The sequence below is a fragment of the Erpetoichthys calabaricus genome, chromosome 16 (assembly GCF_900747795.2).
Source record: "Erpetoichthys calabaricus chromosome 16, fErpCal1.3, whole genome shotgun sequence".
Taxonomy (NCBI): Eukaryota; Metazoa; Chordata; class Cladistia; order Polypteriformes; family Polypteridae; genus Erpetoichthys; species Erpetoichthys calabaricus.
The window spans coordinates 67294449-67311196 of NC_041409.2; the positions used below are offsets into that span (position 1 = coordinate 67294449).

At 36.9% G+C, this 16748-nt stretch overlaps 1 protein-coding gene across 1 annotated transcript in view; it reads right to left on the reverse strand.

The window, feature by feature from the left end:
* Positions 1 to 16748, reverse strand: part of ttll5 (tubulin tyrosine ligase-like family, member 5) — a gene marked incomplete at its 5' end in the record, with an annotated part of 276912 nt that overhangs the window by 166585 nt on the left and 93579 nt on the right. The window contains one exon of the mRNA XM_051919744.1: positions 11545 to 11636. Coding sequence (XP_051775704.1) covers positions 11545 to 11636 — 92 coding nt within the window. The remainder of the gene's footprint in view (positions 1 to 11544; positions 11637 to 16748) is intronic.

Below are 16748 nucleotides of genomic sequence, written 5' to 3' on the forward strand. Positions count from 1 at the left end.
AGGCAGCAAGGCCAAACCTCGACTTGCCGTGGAATTACAATCAGACAAGCCTTTAAGTTGTCTCCCCAAGTGCACATGTGTGACAATATACAGTATATATATATACTAGCAAAATACCCGCGCTTCGCAGCGGGAGAAGTAGTGTGTTAAAGAGGTTATGAAAAACTAAAGGAAACATTTTAAAAATAACGTAACATGATTGTCAATGTAATTGTGTTGTCATTGTGTTGGCTGTCATATGTATATATACATACATATTACACATATATTATATATATATACAGTGATCCCCTCGCTACATCGCGCTTCGCCTTTCGCGGCTTCAACTCCATCGCGGATTTTATATGTAAGCATATTTAAATATATATCGCGGATTTTTCGCTGCTTCGCGGGTTTCTGCGGACAATGGGTCTTTTAATTTCTGGTACATGCTTCCTCAGTTGGTTTGCCCAGTTGATTTCATACAAGGAACGCTATTGGCAGATGGCTGAGAAGCTACCCAACTTACTTTCCTCTCTCTCTCTCTCTCTCTCTTGCGCTGACGTAGGGGGGGTGTGAGCAGGGGGACTGTGTGCAGCTGCTTCTGAAGGACATGCTGCACAGTGCTTCGCATACTTAAAAAGCTCAAAGGGCACGTATTGATTTTTGACTTTGTTTTTCTGTGGCTCTCTCTCTGTCTCTTCCTGCTCGCTGACAGAGGGGGTGTGAGCTGCCGCCTTCAACAGCTTTGTACCGGCGGTGCTTCGCATACTTAAAAGCCAAAAGCCCTATTGATTTTTTTTTTGACTGCTTGCTTTGCACTCCCCTTTGAAAAGGAAGATATGTTAGCATTCTTTTAAATTGGGAGACAGAACTGTCATCTCTGTCTTGTCATGGAGCACAGTTTAAACCTTTTGAAAAAGAGACATATGTTTGTTTGCAGTGTTTGAATAACGTTCCTGTCTCTCTACAACCTCCTGTGTTTCTGCGCAAATCTGTGACCCCCAAGCCATGACATTCTAAAAATAACCATATAAACATATGGTTTCTACTTCGCGGATTTTCCCTATTTTCGCGGGGTGGCTCTGGAACGCAACCCCCCAGCGATGGAGGGAGGGATTACTGTATATATATATATATATATATATATATTTATATATATATATATATACACATATATTATATATATATATATATATTATATATATACACATATTATATATATATAATATATATACTATAAAATACCCGCGCTTCGCAGCGGAGAAGTATGTGTTAAAGAGGTTATGTATACATATATATACATATAACATATATACATATATATATATATATATATATATATATATATATATATATATAGTATATATATATATATATATATATATATATATATACACACACATGCAGACACATATATATATACATATACATATTTGTATATCTACATATATATACACATATATACATATATATACATATACATATTTGTATATCTACATACATACACATATATACATATATATACATATACATATTTGTATATCTACATACATACACATATATACATATATATACATATACATATTTGTATATCTACATACATACACATATATCTATATATATATATATATATATCTATATATATATATAGCTGATTACCCAGTGGATTCGCTCACTGAGTGCAAGAGAAAAAAATAAAATGTATGTATAAAATAAGTTTAATTGCCAAATTTATTTTTCCACAAATAAAGAGCACTTACAATAACATAGAAATCAATATAAACAACATTAACATCATTATCATATGAGAATATGAAGTAATATATAAGAAGCACATTGCATATAAATATAAATTATTAAACAGTAAAATGTTCTTCTATAATACGCTACCGTGGCTATTCGTTTGTCTGTCCAGGATTTTAAATCAGCTGTAGCTCGCAAACCGTTTCACCTATTGACTTGAAATTTGGTACACATATACTACGTCACGTCTACTATTCGCTTTCCCACACATATGAACATATATATATATATATATATATACACATACATATACACACACATACACATATATACATATACATACATAGTGCGTTGCAACACGGGCTGTGATTGTTACATGGGAGGGAGAGGACAAATCACAGCTTCCCGCTTTCTAATCGGGCTTGTGATTGCTGCTTTGACGGATGCCCAGATCCCACAGTATTTCCCCTTAGGAGAGGCATTAGGCAAGTGTAATTGAATAGCGGTGCTGCAAGTTATTACTCTTTTTATCTTTATTTTATTTTATTGTAGAATCAACTCACAGCTGCGCGCACCAGTGCGTGCGTGGCGGATGCGTACGGCTGACGTTTTCATTGTCTACCACCTTCGCTAATCATTCTTGAGGCAGATTGAAGACTTAAGTGCCAGCTTAACTGAAAAATTAAAGAAAACATAATAGGTTTTAAAAAAAATCAGTTTTAACGGGAAAAGATGCCGACGAAAGGAGAGAAGCAGTGGGACACTAGGGTGAAGAGCTGCTCATTAAGCAGCAAGTGCATCAACCTCTGAGCAAACGAATGGTAAACGTACAGAGAAAGAGGATAAATACGATGAATGGTCATGTCAAGTGTATTCACTCCACGTTATAGTGCAGTGCGCTGTTACTGGTATTTTGATAAAAGAATCTGAATAACATAAAAGAAGCGTATAAATTATTAAACAGTAAAACATTAACATTTAAGAAGTAAAGATACATTGAGTACTACTGTAGTGCTTTCGGGTATAGTACATGTTTTGTTTGCCCATTACATGCATAAATGTATACATTTTTTTGGTGTACCTACCCAAGAACACGCGACATGAGCCGGCAGTTAAAAATTTATCGCTCCAGCAATTTTAACTCTGTTACAAAGTCATCTAATATGGTATTGCAAACGGCAGCGGGAGCGTTTCTATAAACTCAATTTAAACTTACTGTTTACACCGTGCTTTGAAGATGCATAGTATGCGACACGTGTTTCGCCATAATTGTGGGCTCATCAGGAGTACACAGTCACTGCACTCCCTTACGGGAATCGATCCTCGGACGTAGAGGTGAAGCCCCTAACGTTGTGCCACGGCGTGTGGTTCGTTCATTTGACAGCATGTAGATCGGGGTAATTACATTGCAGGCATTCGTAGTCTGATTCACAATCTGATTGTATGGGTGGTTACCTACCAGGTAACGCTTGTGGTTGGTGAGCAAGTCGGCTAACTTCTGCCACGGTGCCCTCTTTCAGTTGCGAGAAGCAGATCATACAATGGTTGAAATAGTTTAATATATATAGCAAAATCACCGCGCTTCGCAAGTCGGCTAACTTCTGCCACGGTGCCCTCTTTCAGTTGCGAGAAGCAGATCATACAATGGTTGAAATAGTTTAATATATATAGCAAAATCACCGCGCTTCGCAGGGGCGAATATGGTATTGCAAACGGCAGCGTTTCTATAAACTTAATTTAAAGTTACGGTTTATACCGTGCTTTGTTTCATATTCTTTTCCTACCTTATCAATTGTGTAATGTGTTTTTTGAACAGGTTTGATTCATGGAAGTGATCACTCCTGCTGCGTTCAGTCACTTCACGTGAGCCGCTCTCTTGTGTGATGTTGCGATGTCCGCGGGTTTATTTAATGTTAGCTAAGACCCGGCAGTTAAAAGTTTCTCGCTACAGCAATTTTAACTCTGTTACAAAGTGATGCAAACTGTCGTTTATACCTCGTGTCTTCTCATTAAACTTGTATCTCGCGAATATGGCATTGCAAACGGCAGCGGGAGCGTTTCTATAAAGTTAATTTAAGGTTACGGTTTACACCGTGCTTTTTTATACCTCGTGTCTTCTCATTAAACTTGTATCTCGCGAATACAGTATTGCAAACGGCAGCGGGAGCGTTTCTATAAAGTTAATTTAGACTTACGGTTTACACCGTGCTTTTTTATACCTCGTGTCTTATGAAGATGCTTGTATGCGTCACTCACACGCTTCTTATTGTTTCGCTGCCTTGTCAATTGTGTAATGAATGTTTTCTTCAGCGCTCTTTGGGGCTCCTCCTTCTTTTCTACGTACTGAGTTCACAGTCAGTTCACGTGATTACGTGGGAGGCGTGATGACGCGACACGCAACTCAGTCTCCTACGGCCATCTTGCTGCCTTCCATTACAGTATATGGACAAAAAAGAGGTTCCAGTTATGACCATTACACGTTGAATTTCGAAATGAAACCTGCCTAACTTTTGTAAGTAAGCTGTAAGGAATGAGCCTGCCAAATTTCAGCCTTCCACCTACACGGGAAGTTGGAGAATTAGTGATGAGTGAGTCAGTCAGTCAGTGAGTGAGTGAGTCAGTCAGTCAGTCAGTGAGGGCTTTGCCTTTTATTATTATAGATAATTTCCTGCCTACGATTAAATCATGCAAATACGACACAATTGTTATCTCCGACCATGCCCCTCTAGTCTTGGAGCTGAAATCATTAAGCCTCTCACACTCACCTCGCAGATGGCGCCTTAACCCTCCTCTATTGGCAGATGAGAACTGCACAGAATTTATATCCAAACAAATCAGCTTCTTCCTAGAGACATACATGCCCACAGAGGTTTCTGCAGGAACACTCTGGGAAACTCTAAAGGCCTTCTTAAGAGGACAGATTATTTCATATCTTTCCCACAGAAATAAATTAGAAACCATGAAAGTGTCAGAGCTAAGAAGCGAAATTACTAGAATAGATGAACAAGCCAGGCGTCCAAGTGAAGCTCTCCACAGGAAAAGGCAGGCTCTGCATACAGAACTTAACATCTTAACAACTAAAGAAACTGAACAACTTATTTATAAGTCTAGACATCATTACTATGAACACGGAGAAAAAGCTAATAAGCTTTTAGCTCAACAAATTCACAAACAAGAAGTTCGCAATGCAATACCAGTAATCACCAACACGAATGGAGAAGAAATTATTGACCATAAAAATATAATGCACGCATTTAGAGATTATTATAAATCCTTATATTCTACTGAGCTCAAAGAAGACAACACACAATCTAATGCATTTCTGGATACATCACAGACACCACAAATAGATGCTTTAAGTGCTGAGGAACTGGATAAACCTCTGATGCTAACAGAATTACTAGATGCTATAAAGTCACTTCAAAGCGGGAAATCAGCAGGCCCTGATGGTTACCCCGTAGAATTTTATAAGAAATTCTCCACTCAGCCAGCTCCCCTCTTATTGGCAACATTTACAGAAGCAAGAGACAACCAAATACTACCTCAAACATTTCGTCAAGCATTAATCATCGTCTTTCCTAAATAAAATAAGGACTTGTTACAATGTGCATCATACAGACCAATTTCACTCCTGAATAAAGATGTTAAGATACTCTCAAAAATTCTAGCTAGAAGGATGGAGAAAGTGCTGCCCTCGGTAATATCACAGGATCAAACTGGATTTATTAAAGGCTGACATCTATCTTCCAATCTCCGACGCTTGTTTAATGTTATATATTCACCAGCAAAATCAAACACCCCAGAGATATTACTATCAATAGACGCAGAAAAAGCATTTGATATGATTGAATGGAACTACCTTTTCACTGCATTGTAGAAATTTGGGTTTGGCCCGAATATTTGTGCATGCATCAAACTACTGTATACCAATCCAGAAGCCTCAGTTTGTATTAATAACATTTGCTCAGACTACTTTAAGCTAGAACGTGGTACCAGACAAGGATGTCCCTTGTCGCCACTGCTGTTCGCAATCGCCACTGAACCACTGGCGGTTCACTGCCGAAATTCTTATCAGATAAAGGGGATTGTCAGAGAAGGACTGGAACAGAAAATTTCTCTATATGCAGATGATATGGTTTTATATATATCAGACCCAGAAAACACTGTCCCTGCAGTTTTAACAGCACTAACAGAACTTCAAAAGATATCTGGTCTTAGGATTAATCTTAATAAAAGTATACTCTTTCCAGTGAATTCACAAGCATATAATATTAGATTGGATACCCTACCTTTTACCATAGCAGATCAGTTTAAATACCTAGGGGTAAATATCACAAGTAAACATAAAGCTCTTTATCAACAAAATTTTGCCGTCTGTATGGAAAAAATAAAGCAAGACTTGCATAGATGGTCAACCCTTCATCTCACTCTAGCCAGAAGAATTAACGTTGTTAAGATGAATATCCTTCCTAAACTTCTTTTTTTTATTTCAAAACATTCCAATATATATCAATAAATCGTTTTTTAAACAGTTAGATTCAACAATAACCTCATTCATTTGGAACTCAAAACACCCACGTATTGGAAGAGTGACCCTACAAAAACCTCAGGCAGAAGGTGGTATGGCTTTACCTAATTTTCAGTTTTATTACTTGGCAGCAAACATACAAGCCATAAAAACCTGGACACAAATATATGAACATACACAGGCTTGGTCCGCATTAGAAGTAAAATCCTGTAGTACTTCTTTATACTCCCTGCTCTGCTCTCCAATAAATGCAAGTTATCGCAAATATACTAATAACCCAATTGTGCTTTACTCACTCAAAATATGAAACCAACTTAGAAAGCATTTTAAGATGGAAAATCTCATCTGTGGCACCTCTGCAAGAGAACCACACTCTTTCAACCCTCGCAAACATATCCAGTTTTTAATACCTGGAAAAGTTTTGGGATTAAAATGCTCAGATATCTTTATATAGACAACATATTTGCATCTTTTGAACAATTACGTTCAAAATTCAACGTCCCAGCTACACATTTCTTTCACTATCTTCAAATTAGAAATTTTGTTAAACAGAAATTGCCCGATTTTCCCCACCTCGTACCCTCCACAATGCTGGAAAAAATACTGCTCAATTTCGAGGAATTAAACACCATTTCCACATTATATAAAATCCTATTAGAGTCCCTACCTTTCAAAGATCCAAGAGGACATTGGGAAGAAGATCTCTTAATCAATATATCAGAAAAAGAGTGGAAGGTAGCAAAGCAGAGAATTCACTCAAGCTCCATATGCGCAAAACATAGAATTATTCAACTAAAAATTATATATCGAGCTCATCTGTCTCGCTTAAAACTGTCCAAAATGTTTCCAGGGCAAGATCCAACCTGCGAACGCTGCAACCAAGCTCCTGCTTCACTGGGTCACATGTTCTGGGCCTGCACCAAACTAACATCATTTTGGACCAAAATTTTTAAGTGCCTTTCAGACAGCCTTGGTATCACAATTCCTCCTAACCCATTAACAGCTGTGTTCGGTGTTCTTCCAGACAGACTTGAAGTGGAGAAGGACAAGCAAACGGTGACTGCACTCACTACACTTTTGGTACGCAGACTTATTCTGTTAAATTGGAAGAATCCTAACTCTCCTCTGATAAGTCAGTGGGAAACTGATGTTTTATATTATTTGACATTGGAAAAATTCAAATTCTCAGTTAGAGGATCTGTACAAAATTTTTTCCAAACCTGACAGGATCTAATCAATATTATTTTAGAATTAGAGAAATAATTATTACCGCATTTAATTCCCTTCTCCTTTTCTTATTTACCTATATATTTATTTCTCCCTTTCTTTTGTTTATTGTTGCCTTATTAAAAAGCCCTAAGCAATTCTCCTTTGGCTAAGCTCTCCTTCTCAGGGATGGGGTTTGATTTGTCTTCAATTTTGTTTGGTTATAAATTGATCTATTTGTATGGAATGATTACAATAAAAATTAATAAATAAAAATAAATAAATATATAAAATTTATTGTGGTAATGTACAGAACCAAATTTAGAAACAAGTGGTCTCTGTCCAAATATTTATGGACCTAACTGTATGTTGTTAACTGAGGAAGAATAGTGACAAGACATTGTTCCATTTGCAGTCATAAAAATGTCTCAGAAACATGGAGGGCATATATTCTGAAATCAAAGCCTTTGCTTCTTCAAAATGTACATATCTGACAAGTTATGTTTTTTTTTTCCTCGCTTGAAACAAATCCGGGCGGCACGGTGGCGCAGTGGGTAGCGCTGCTGCCTCGCAGTTGGGAGACCTGGGGACCCGGGTTCGCTTCCCGGGTCCTCCCTGCGTGGAGTTTGCATGTTCTCCCCGTGTCTGCGTGGGTTTCCTCCGGGAGCTCCGGTTTCCTCCCACAGTCCAAAGACATGCAGGTTAGGTGGATTGGCGATTCTAAATTGGCCCTAGTGCGTGCTTGGTGTGTGGGTGTGTTTGTGTGTGTCCTGCGGTGGGTTGGCACCCTGCCCAGGATTGGTTCCCTGCCTTGTGCCCTGTGTTGGCTGGGATTGGCTCCAGCAGACCCCCGTGACCCTGTGTTCGGATTCAGCGGGTTGGAAAATGGATGGATGGATGGATGAAACAAATCCCCATAGACCCTATTTTATACAGCAACATCAATTTTTTATTAAAATCTGTTCACTTGTGAAAAATGTTTCACTTAAGAACACAATATAAAGGCCAAATTAATGTATGCCTAAACTGTGAGAAAATAACTAACTTATAAAATACTGAATTTATCCAGTACTACGATATTCTGTATAACCCACAGTCATTAGTAAAATTTTATGATAAATTATAATTAACAAAACAATAAACAATACAATAAACAGTAAATGCATTTCTTCAGAAAGACGTTATCTTGGCTTAACATTTTCATACTTTCCAATTTAAGTATTAGTGTGTTCATTGTGTACTATCTCAGGTTTAATTTTAAAGGTATGCTCTATGCAAATGTGCACATCATCACTCTGACCACTGAAAATGCACTATTTGGTGCAACAATACATCAATGTTAATAGTGAAATTGAAAAAATCACTGCAATTGACTAACAGCTTTTTAAAACCTGTCAATATTATTAATGTTAACATAAGAAAATATTTTCAGTTCCTCTTAATCCAGCACAGAGTCATTAGGGGTTGATAAGAGCTCATTAGGGGTGGATCAGGTACAAGGCAGGAGTCAGCAGTGGATGTGGAACATAACCCAAAAATACTGAGTGAAAAATTAACAGCAGGAACATTTGGATTGGTGCTCCTTGGACATTGTATTAAATCACAGGAACAACCATGCTAGTTGTAGTTTAATTCATACAAAATGCTTCACTTTAGAACACAATTTCATGTGGGAAATTAACATATAACTTGATTGTGAAGAAACGGCTTCAACTTAAAACATACCAATCTTTTCTTTGAAACCTAGTAATAGAATTTAAGTTTGTAAACTCCATAGCATTTGATATCACAATACTAACTTTCCATGAGTACCTTGAAATCTGGAATTTACATTTTATGTTTAAAGAATAAAGTCTGTGCTAATAATGTTGGTAGGATTTTCTGAGCAGCATTTCACATTTCTTGTTTCTTGAATATACATAAGGATATTTCTATTTTCATTTTTAAGTCAGAGCAGACCTAAAAGTTAGCTTTCGATTCATATTAATAGTTTGTGTTTAACATTAAATTGACTTAATAGCACTAAGAATACACATCTATAACTACAAACAGTGGTACTGTCACTGTGGCTCTGACAAAAAACATTCAGAAGCTTAAGATGAAAGTCAGTTAGATATTGAAAGCTTAGTCTTTCTTTCAAGTTACAAGGACAGAGAGGGTTTAATCAATAAGTTACACAGCATTTTCCCCACCCTGCCTCAATTAGTACATGCATAATTCTTTGATATACGACACACAGACTCACCTTTTCTCATTGCTATGGTGAATATTTTCTTCTTATTGAAGAAAAAATGTTTTTGAATTAAACACTTTGTCCCTTAACCACAATAGAAATTGGAATTGGAGTTATGGAATGCTGGTGTTAAAAATACTAAACTAAATTAGTATTTTTATTTTTTATTTTATTTTTTTTTAACCATAGCCTCATCCTGATACCAAGCAATATTTTTTAAATAAATGATGCCAATGTCTAATTTCATGGCTAAAAGATTGATTAAATGAATTAAAAGTGAAATTTGCAAAACACTGGTAGGTTCAAGTAATGCAATTCAGATAATTTAATTTCTGGGGTTTTTGTGTTTTTATAACAATCTATCCAGGCGTTCGCAATAGATCTACATCAACAGGAAAGTAAGGATAAACATGTTTTTGTTTAATCATTCACGAAAAGAAGCCATTGTTATTTTGTAGAGTATAACAAAGTAATTTATAGTGTCTCTATTAAATCATTTGATCAAAACAATTAATCTATTTAGTTAATCACAGTAACAAAGTCACAAGACAGGAACTAACATAAGACAAGATGCTGGTTCATCAACGATAATTTCTAGTTACTACTGCGTAATTGATAAGAATGGAACATACAGAAATAATGAGTGTTAGTGAGATGAAGCGTACATGTAATAATTTTCTAAACTCATCTATCTAGTAATTATCTGTAAGCCAGAGACAATTCAGGGAATATCCAGTCCTAGGCAGGACATTTTTTAAAAGTAGTGACTACACCCTCAAACCAGGCCAATTTACATTCTCCAGTCAACATACATGTTTTAAAGTCAGTAGATAAATCAAAATTTCTTTTAAAAAAACAATCAGGCAATGGGTGAACACACAGTCACTAAGGTGAGGTATCATCTGTACAGTAAGCTGCCAATGAAAGGCTATGTGAGGAGTGTCACTGAAGCAGTCATGGCTTATTGTCCATTAAATGATGTCATGTAAAAAAACAAATTAATTACCTGTCACCAGCAAAATACAATATATAGCAACTGTATTAGAAAAGAGCATTTTGAAATTGTAACTAGGGAATTTTCTGCAGAAACATAATGAAAAACACTAGAAGTGGTGAAACTAGGCAAAGGTCACTGTACTATATATAAAAACATTTTAAGATCTATAATATTTATACACTGAAAAACAGCACACTTCTTGTTCCAGTAGGTGGTTATGGTGAGATAGAACAGAACTTGACCATAATTTTAAAATATGGGTACTACATAAAAAGATCCAAAAATGCAAGCCAATTTTCAAGCTAAGAAGAAAAAATGTGAAAACAGACACTCCACCTCACACACTGGCATAAAATTATTTAAAAATTAAGTATCTATTGCAAATATACTGATAGTCACTACTGAATATTAGTTTATAAGGTAGTAGGACCTGAAATTAGAATAATATGCTTACATCCACAAAATCAAGTTCTCTAAACAATCTTCAGAATGTTTCTTGTACTGCTAAGGTAACTCTGCTTCACATAATAAAAATACTAGTGGTACTGCTCACAACAAATGTTGACAGAGAAAGACAACATGGACAGTCATCTTGCAGATGGTGCCATTTTATACAGCACATATAAGGTTTCATAAAATCCTTTATAACTTTCCTACCTTAGATTTTGCAAAATCACAAGGCTGCCTTCATTAAAATATCATATGCATAGCAGTACGTGATATAGTTGCAGTCCATTTTCAAAGACAAAAAAGTCATAAATCTAATTTTGAATGATTCAGCACAACTGTTTCTTTGTTATTTGTATCTTCATCAGTTTAAACAGTATAGTCAAATTAAGGTAAACATCATCTTACCTGAGTTCTGGAAGCCTGGTATCTTAAAATGGGATCAAGAGATGCTTTCCCAAACTTGTTTTGCTTTTGCAATGGATCTTGACAAACAAAACCTAGTGAATGTAACACATGTTTCTTTTATTCACTATATATTTTTAATGATGCACATTTTTATTTTTGAAGGTAACAGTTCTACAACGTAATTGGCTTAGGCAATTAAATTTCTGTGGTCTACTAAGAAAAAGGACATATTTAATTAAATTGCACAAGTACAATTTTATTCACTATACCTTTATGAAATATTCATCCACCTGTTATTTCAAAATTTTCAATTTAGGGATGATGAGGAATCAAAACCTATCAAAGCAGCATTGACAGCATGGCAATAACTAACTCTGAGCAGGGTACACAACACACAAAATTCAAATTCTTGATTGTGTATATATTCTGTGTGGTGTATTATACAGTAACAGATGTGCTATATGTAGCAAATGTCGTACATGGCTGTGGGTCAGACCCGGCCGGGACGCCTGGAGGGACTGAGAGGTGGCATCCACCCTGGAGCAGAAGAGGGCCACGGAAGAGGAGCAGGGAGGCTCAAGTCCGTGGAGGCCCGTATCCACCGTCAGGGGGCACCCCGAGCCTCATGGAGCCCAGGGCTTATTTACTTCCGCCACGCCAATGGACGTTGATCCTTCCAGGGTCACCCGGAGTGCTTCCGGGTGCTCTCCTGATGCTTCCGCCACACCAGGACGTGACGTCAGGTACAGCACCTGGAGCTCATCCGGGTGAGGATAAGAGGGGCCGCCTCTCTCCAATCACTGAGCTGGAGAGAGAGGACAGGTGGCCCAGGGACGAGGAGAGAGAAGGCCCAGGAGAAGGGTGACTGGGGCTAGAGGCACTGTGTTGTTGTGCGGGACTGTGAGTTGTGTTGTGGAGAAGAAAATAAAGAAGAGATTTGTATAAAGATGTGGTCTCCGACTGGTGGTGTCCGGGCAAATATTACACATATCATACAGTCACAATCGCTCACAATCTTGGATCTTGTGTGTGTCAGCAAGTTTAAAGCTGTGATTTACCATAAGGATCAACAAAGTATCTATTTCACTCAAACTTGTGGACTCTATGTGATGACCTGTTTTCATTACCTTTCCTCCCTCTGGACTTCCTTTAGAAGTAAGTAATACAAGCACAAGAACATACACGTGCTGTACATAGATTGAACTGGCTGTGAATTAATATCAACTTCAAGGCTCTATGCGGATTCTGAACAATCCAACGTGCAATCCAATAGATCCTTATAGTCCAAATATGAATAAATTATTATTTAGCTTACTTTTTGATAGAGCAATGTTGGAACAGATGTCCTTCCTATGAACACCTGATGAATTGTGAAACAGTCAATAAGCTAAGGTAGAGTCCAAAATGTTGGAAAAAGGTTCTGAGATTGCTTAAAACATTTCAAGTGACCGACAGTCCACATTTGCTGGGAGAAATGACCTTAATCCTAACTTAAACCACACGTGAATGGCAGTTGTATAAGTTAAACAAGTGAGTATGATAGACAGGCCACAGTGACAAGACTACTTTATTTCAAATTAGCTTTACCTGAGATATCAATGTTACCAGAAATTAAAAAAAACCAATGACTGACAGCAATGAATACTGTCATTAAATAGAGACTGTGCAATTATACTACAAGGCAATCCCCACTCCTTTGTTTCGGTTAATAAAAGATTTGACATATTCTACATACCACTGCTTTCTTTCCATGAATAGACACTAATACCCCTTTCAAACAGATAACCAGCAATTAATGGCTCCTTTTATTATGAATGTGAATTCAACCTATGTTTGTGACAACCACTGTACAATAGGAGCTCCTTAATTACTTATTTTATGAATACAGAATCTCAGAAACCTGCAAGTACAAAATGAAAGCTAAGAAGGGCAGATTTGACGTGTACTGTCTGTGTTTACTTGTGTTGTTCTGCTGGCATTGTTACCAACTGATATTTCAAAGTATGGATTAGCTGAATAACATTATTTAGTATAGATAACAATCTGAAATGTCAAGGCGTTACTCAATTCCTCCAGATATGTAGCTATAGAATGTAAGAAAAGTTATAGGAATGATGTCTGTTTCACGGTGATCAAATTACCTATTTAAACAGTATTTTTTCTTTACACTGTTATTCTCTTATTTTCAGACTAAACAGTTTTACCTTAATCTCAACTACCTGCTTTTTTGCTTAGCATTTTATGTTTTGACTATACCATTAAAACAGACAGAAATTCCAAAAAGCACAAACACATGAAGACATGATGTAAAAACAGTTACATCAATACTTCATTACATTTATTGAAACAGTTTTGATGATACAGTAATATTTTATATATATTAACCATGTACAAATTGCAAAATTTGCATTTTAATATTTTTTCAATAATTTGCTAAATTTTGTTGACAATTTAATCCATTCAACGAATGAAAAACAATTGGAAAATAATTTCATTAAGGTTTTTCAACAGAAACCTATTTATCACATTCATCTTATTCTAGACAGAATAAATGATACTGCCCCTTTTTGGAATTTATTTTTGCATTTCTGTTTTCAGCCAGTTTTACCAAACAAAGCTAGACAGTGCAGGCCAGCAACAAAAATTCAAACAACGTTTGCTCTGTCTGAGGTTGCTAAAATAACTGAAAAAAATAAAACTGCTCTTGTGCCAAGAATGCTTTAATCATAAAAGTTTATGATGATCAAAATGTTGCTGCGGAGTACCTTCTCAGCTTCCTTTATAGGCAAAAAAAAGTGCTGGCGTTTCTGGTTGAAGACACAAAATTTGAAAAATCTACCAAAGCAGCCCTACACATTCCTTTTACTTTGTGGAAAAGAAGCCAACAGAGGAACACCACTACCCAAAAAAGTGGCTTATATTATACCAGTTACAAGAACATGAAACAGGACAACAGCTCCACAGTGTGGATGCCCATTCACTTGTCTTTTCTCCAAACCAATAGCCCTAGGTAATCTTATAGCAATTAGTTTATAAGAGGAACTCCTATGATGTTTAAAGCAGGTAACTATGAGATGCATGTTTCTTTCAGGGATAAAATCAAACACATAAAGAACCATTTCCCAAAAACTGAAAATAGAGCTGAAAACAAAAGTAAGTATTTTATAGGGATTATGAGTCATTTTTTGAAGCGAGAGGATTAAATTGCACTCAAAGTCTAATAAGAATTGAAAAGAGCCTTTCACCAAAATTCTACTATTTAACCAGAACCAAGTCAAAATCAAGACTACCTAACCACACTTGCTCAAAGATCAGATTCGCATCTCAGAGAAAAGGGCTATGCTGCACTATAATTTATTAGGAAGGCTTTGTGAAACATGTCAGAGGGGAAGTCCCTAGCAACTAGATAAGACACACTGGAAGCTCTTCTGCAGCTTCTAAAACAGTGATGAGATGCACGTAAATTTAAAAAAAAAAAAAAAAAATTGAAGTCTTCTTAAATATACCTGTAGATACATAGTTCATGTGTGTGCAAATATGTATGAACAATATATATATAATTTAATATATATTATATAAATTTTGCCAATCTGCTTCAGGCATGCGTGATGTCAGAACCCAATCAGTGCACTAGCCTTCTACCCCACATGTTTTGTTTTTTTTTAAATATACAAAAAAGTGCATTATTTTCATTTGAGGGGTACATTAACTGGCCATAATAAGAGTATTATGAGGACTGCCACCAGATATATAACACTAATCGATGTGTGTAGGCAGTGCAGTATCGCATGGATAATTTCCATTCATAATTAGCCATTTTGCTGGATATATGTATTAGGCCTTCGGAGGAGCCCTCCTCCTCCTCCTCCTTCCCCCAAAGAAAGAAAACAGATGCAACCTTGTGAAATAATAACAATAATAATAATAATAATAATAATGGGCAGCATGGTGGCACAGTGGGTAGCGCTGCTGCCTCGCAGTTAGGAGACCCGGGTTAGGGTCCCGGTTCTCCCTGCGTGGAGTTTGCATGTTCTCCCCGTGTCTGCGTGGGTTTCCTCCAGGTGCTCCGGTTTCCTCTCATAGTCCAAAGACATGCAGGTTAGGTGCATTGGCGATTCTAAATTGCCCCTAGTGTGTGTGTGTGTGTGTGTGTGTGTGTGTGTGTGTGTGTGTGCGTGTGCGTGTGAGTGCACGCGTGTCCTGCCCAGGGTTTGTTTTCTGCCCTGCGCTGGCTCCGGAAGACTCCCCATGACCCTGTAGCTAGGATATAGCGGGTTGAATAATGGATGGATAATAATAATAATATTAATAATAATAATAGTGAAAGAAATATTACTGTTTACAAGGTGTTTATGTCTTCTTCATCAAAGAAAAAAAGTACAAAGCATCTGCATACAGATCTTAAACACAAAAGATGTTCCAGCTGCGCTTGGGGTTGCAACTTCAAACAATGGAACAGGCCAGTCCAATGCTGGACATAATTGGTCCAGCCTAGTTGGCAGATGCTTCCCTAGCTCTCAGGGACAATTAAAATACCACTGCACCATTGTAATCCACTCAAAACTAATTCATATCCTCCTTTCTTGCTGACTTCAATGCAATTTGAGGAGTTTGGCAGGAGTTTACAAATACTGCTGTGATTTCACGGCAAAGAAAATTTGCAGAGTTCGCTCATCACTAACATACACACACACACACACACACACAATAAATGATAATCCATCCATCCATCCATTTTCCAACCCGCTGAATCCGAACACAGGGTCACGGGGGTCTGCTGGAGCCAATCCCAGCCAACACAGGGCACAAGGCAGGAACCAATCCCGGGCAGGGTGCCAACCCACCACAGAATAAATGATAATTAAGCCTGCAAAATATAAAAATATTATAAAAAAATATTTAAAGCATAAGCTAATTTTCTAGTCTGTCATATGTTTTTAATGAATCACAGAGTGTGAAAAAGAAAAGGTATGTGGAAAAGAATTATTTCACTGTTTTGCCAGCCTTGCACTGTTCATCAGAAATGTGACAGTACACAGTCCACTACTGAATAGTTCCACAGTCCTCTATTTGAATAAACCTTCTAAAATTTTAGTACTAGTTCTCCCTCTTATGTTTAGTGAATCAATGTTATATAGAAGCCTATGTCATGATTGCACATCATCCAGAATCTTACAAAAATCAAATTTTCAAAAAATAGCTTT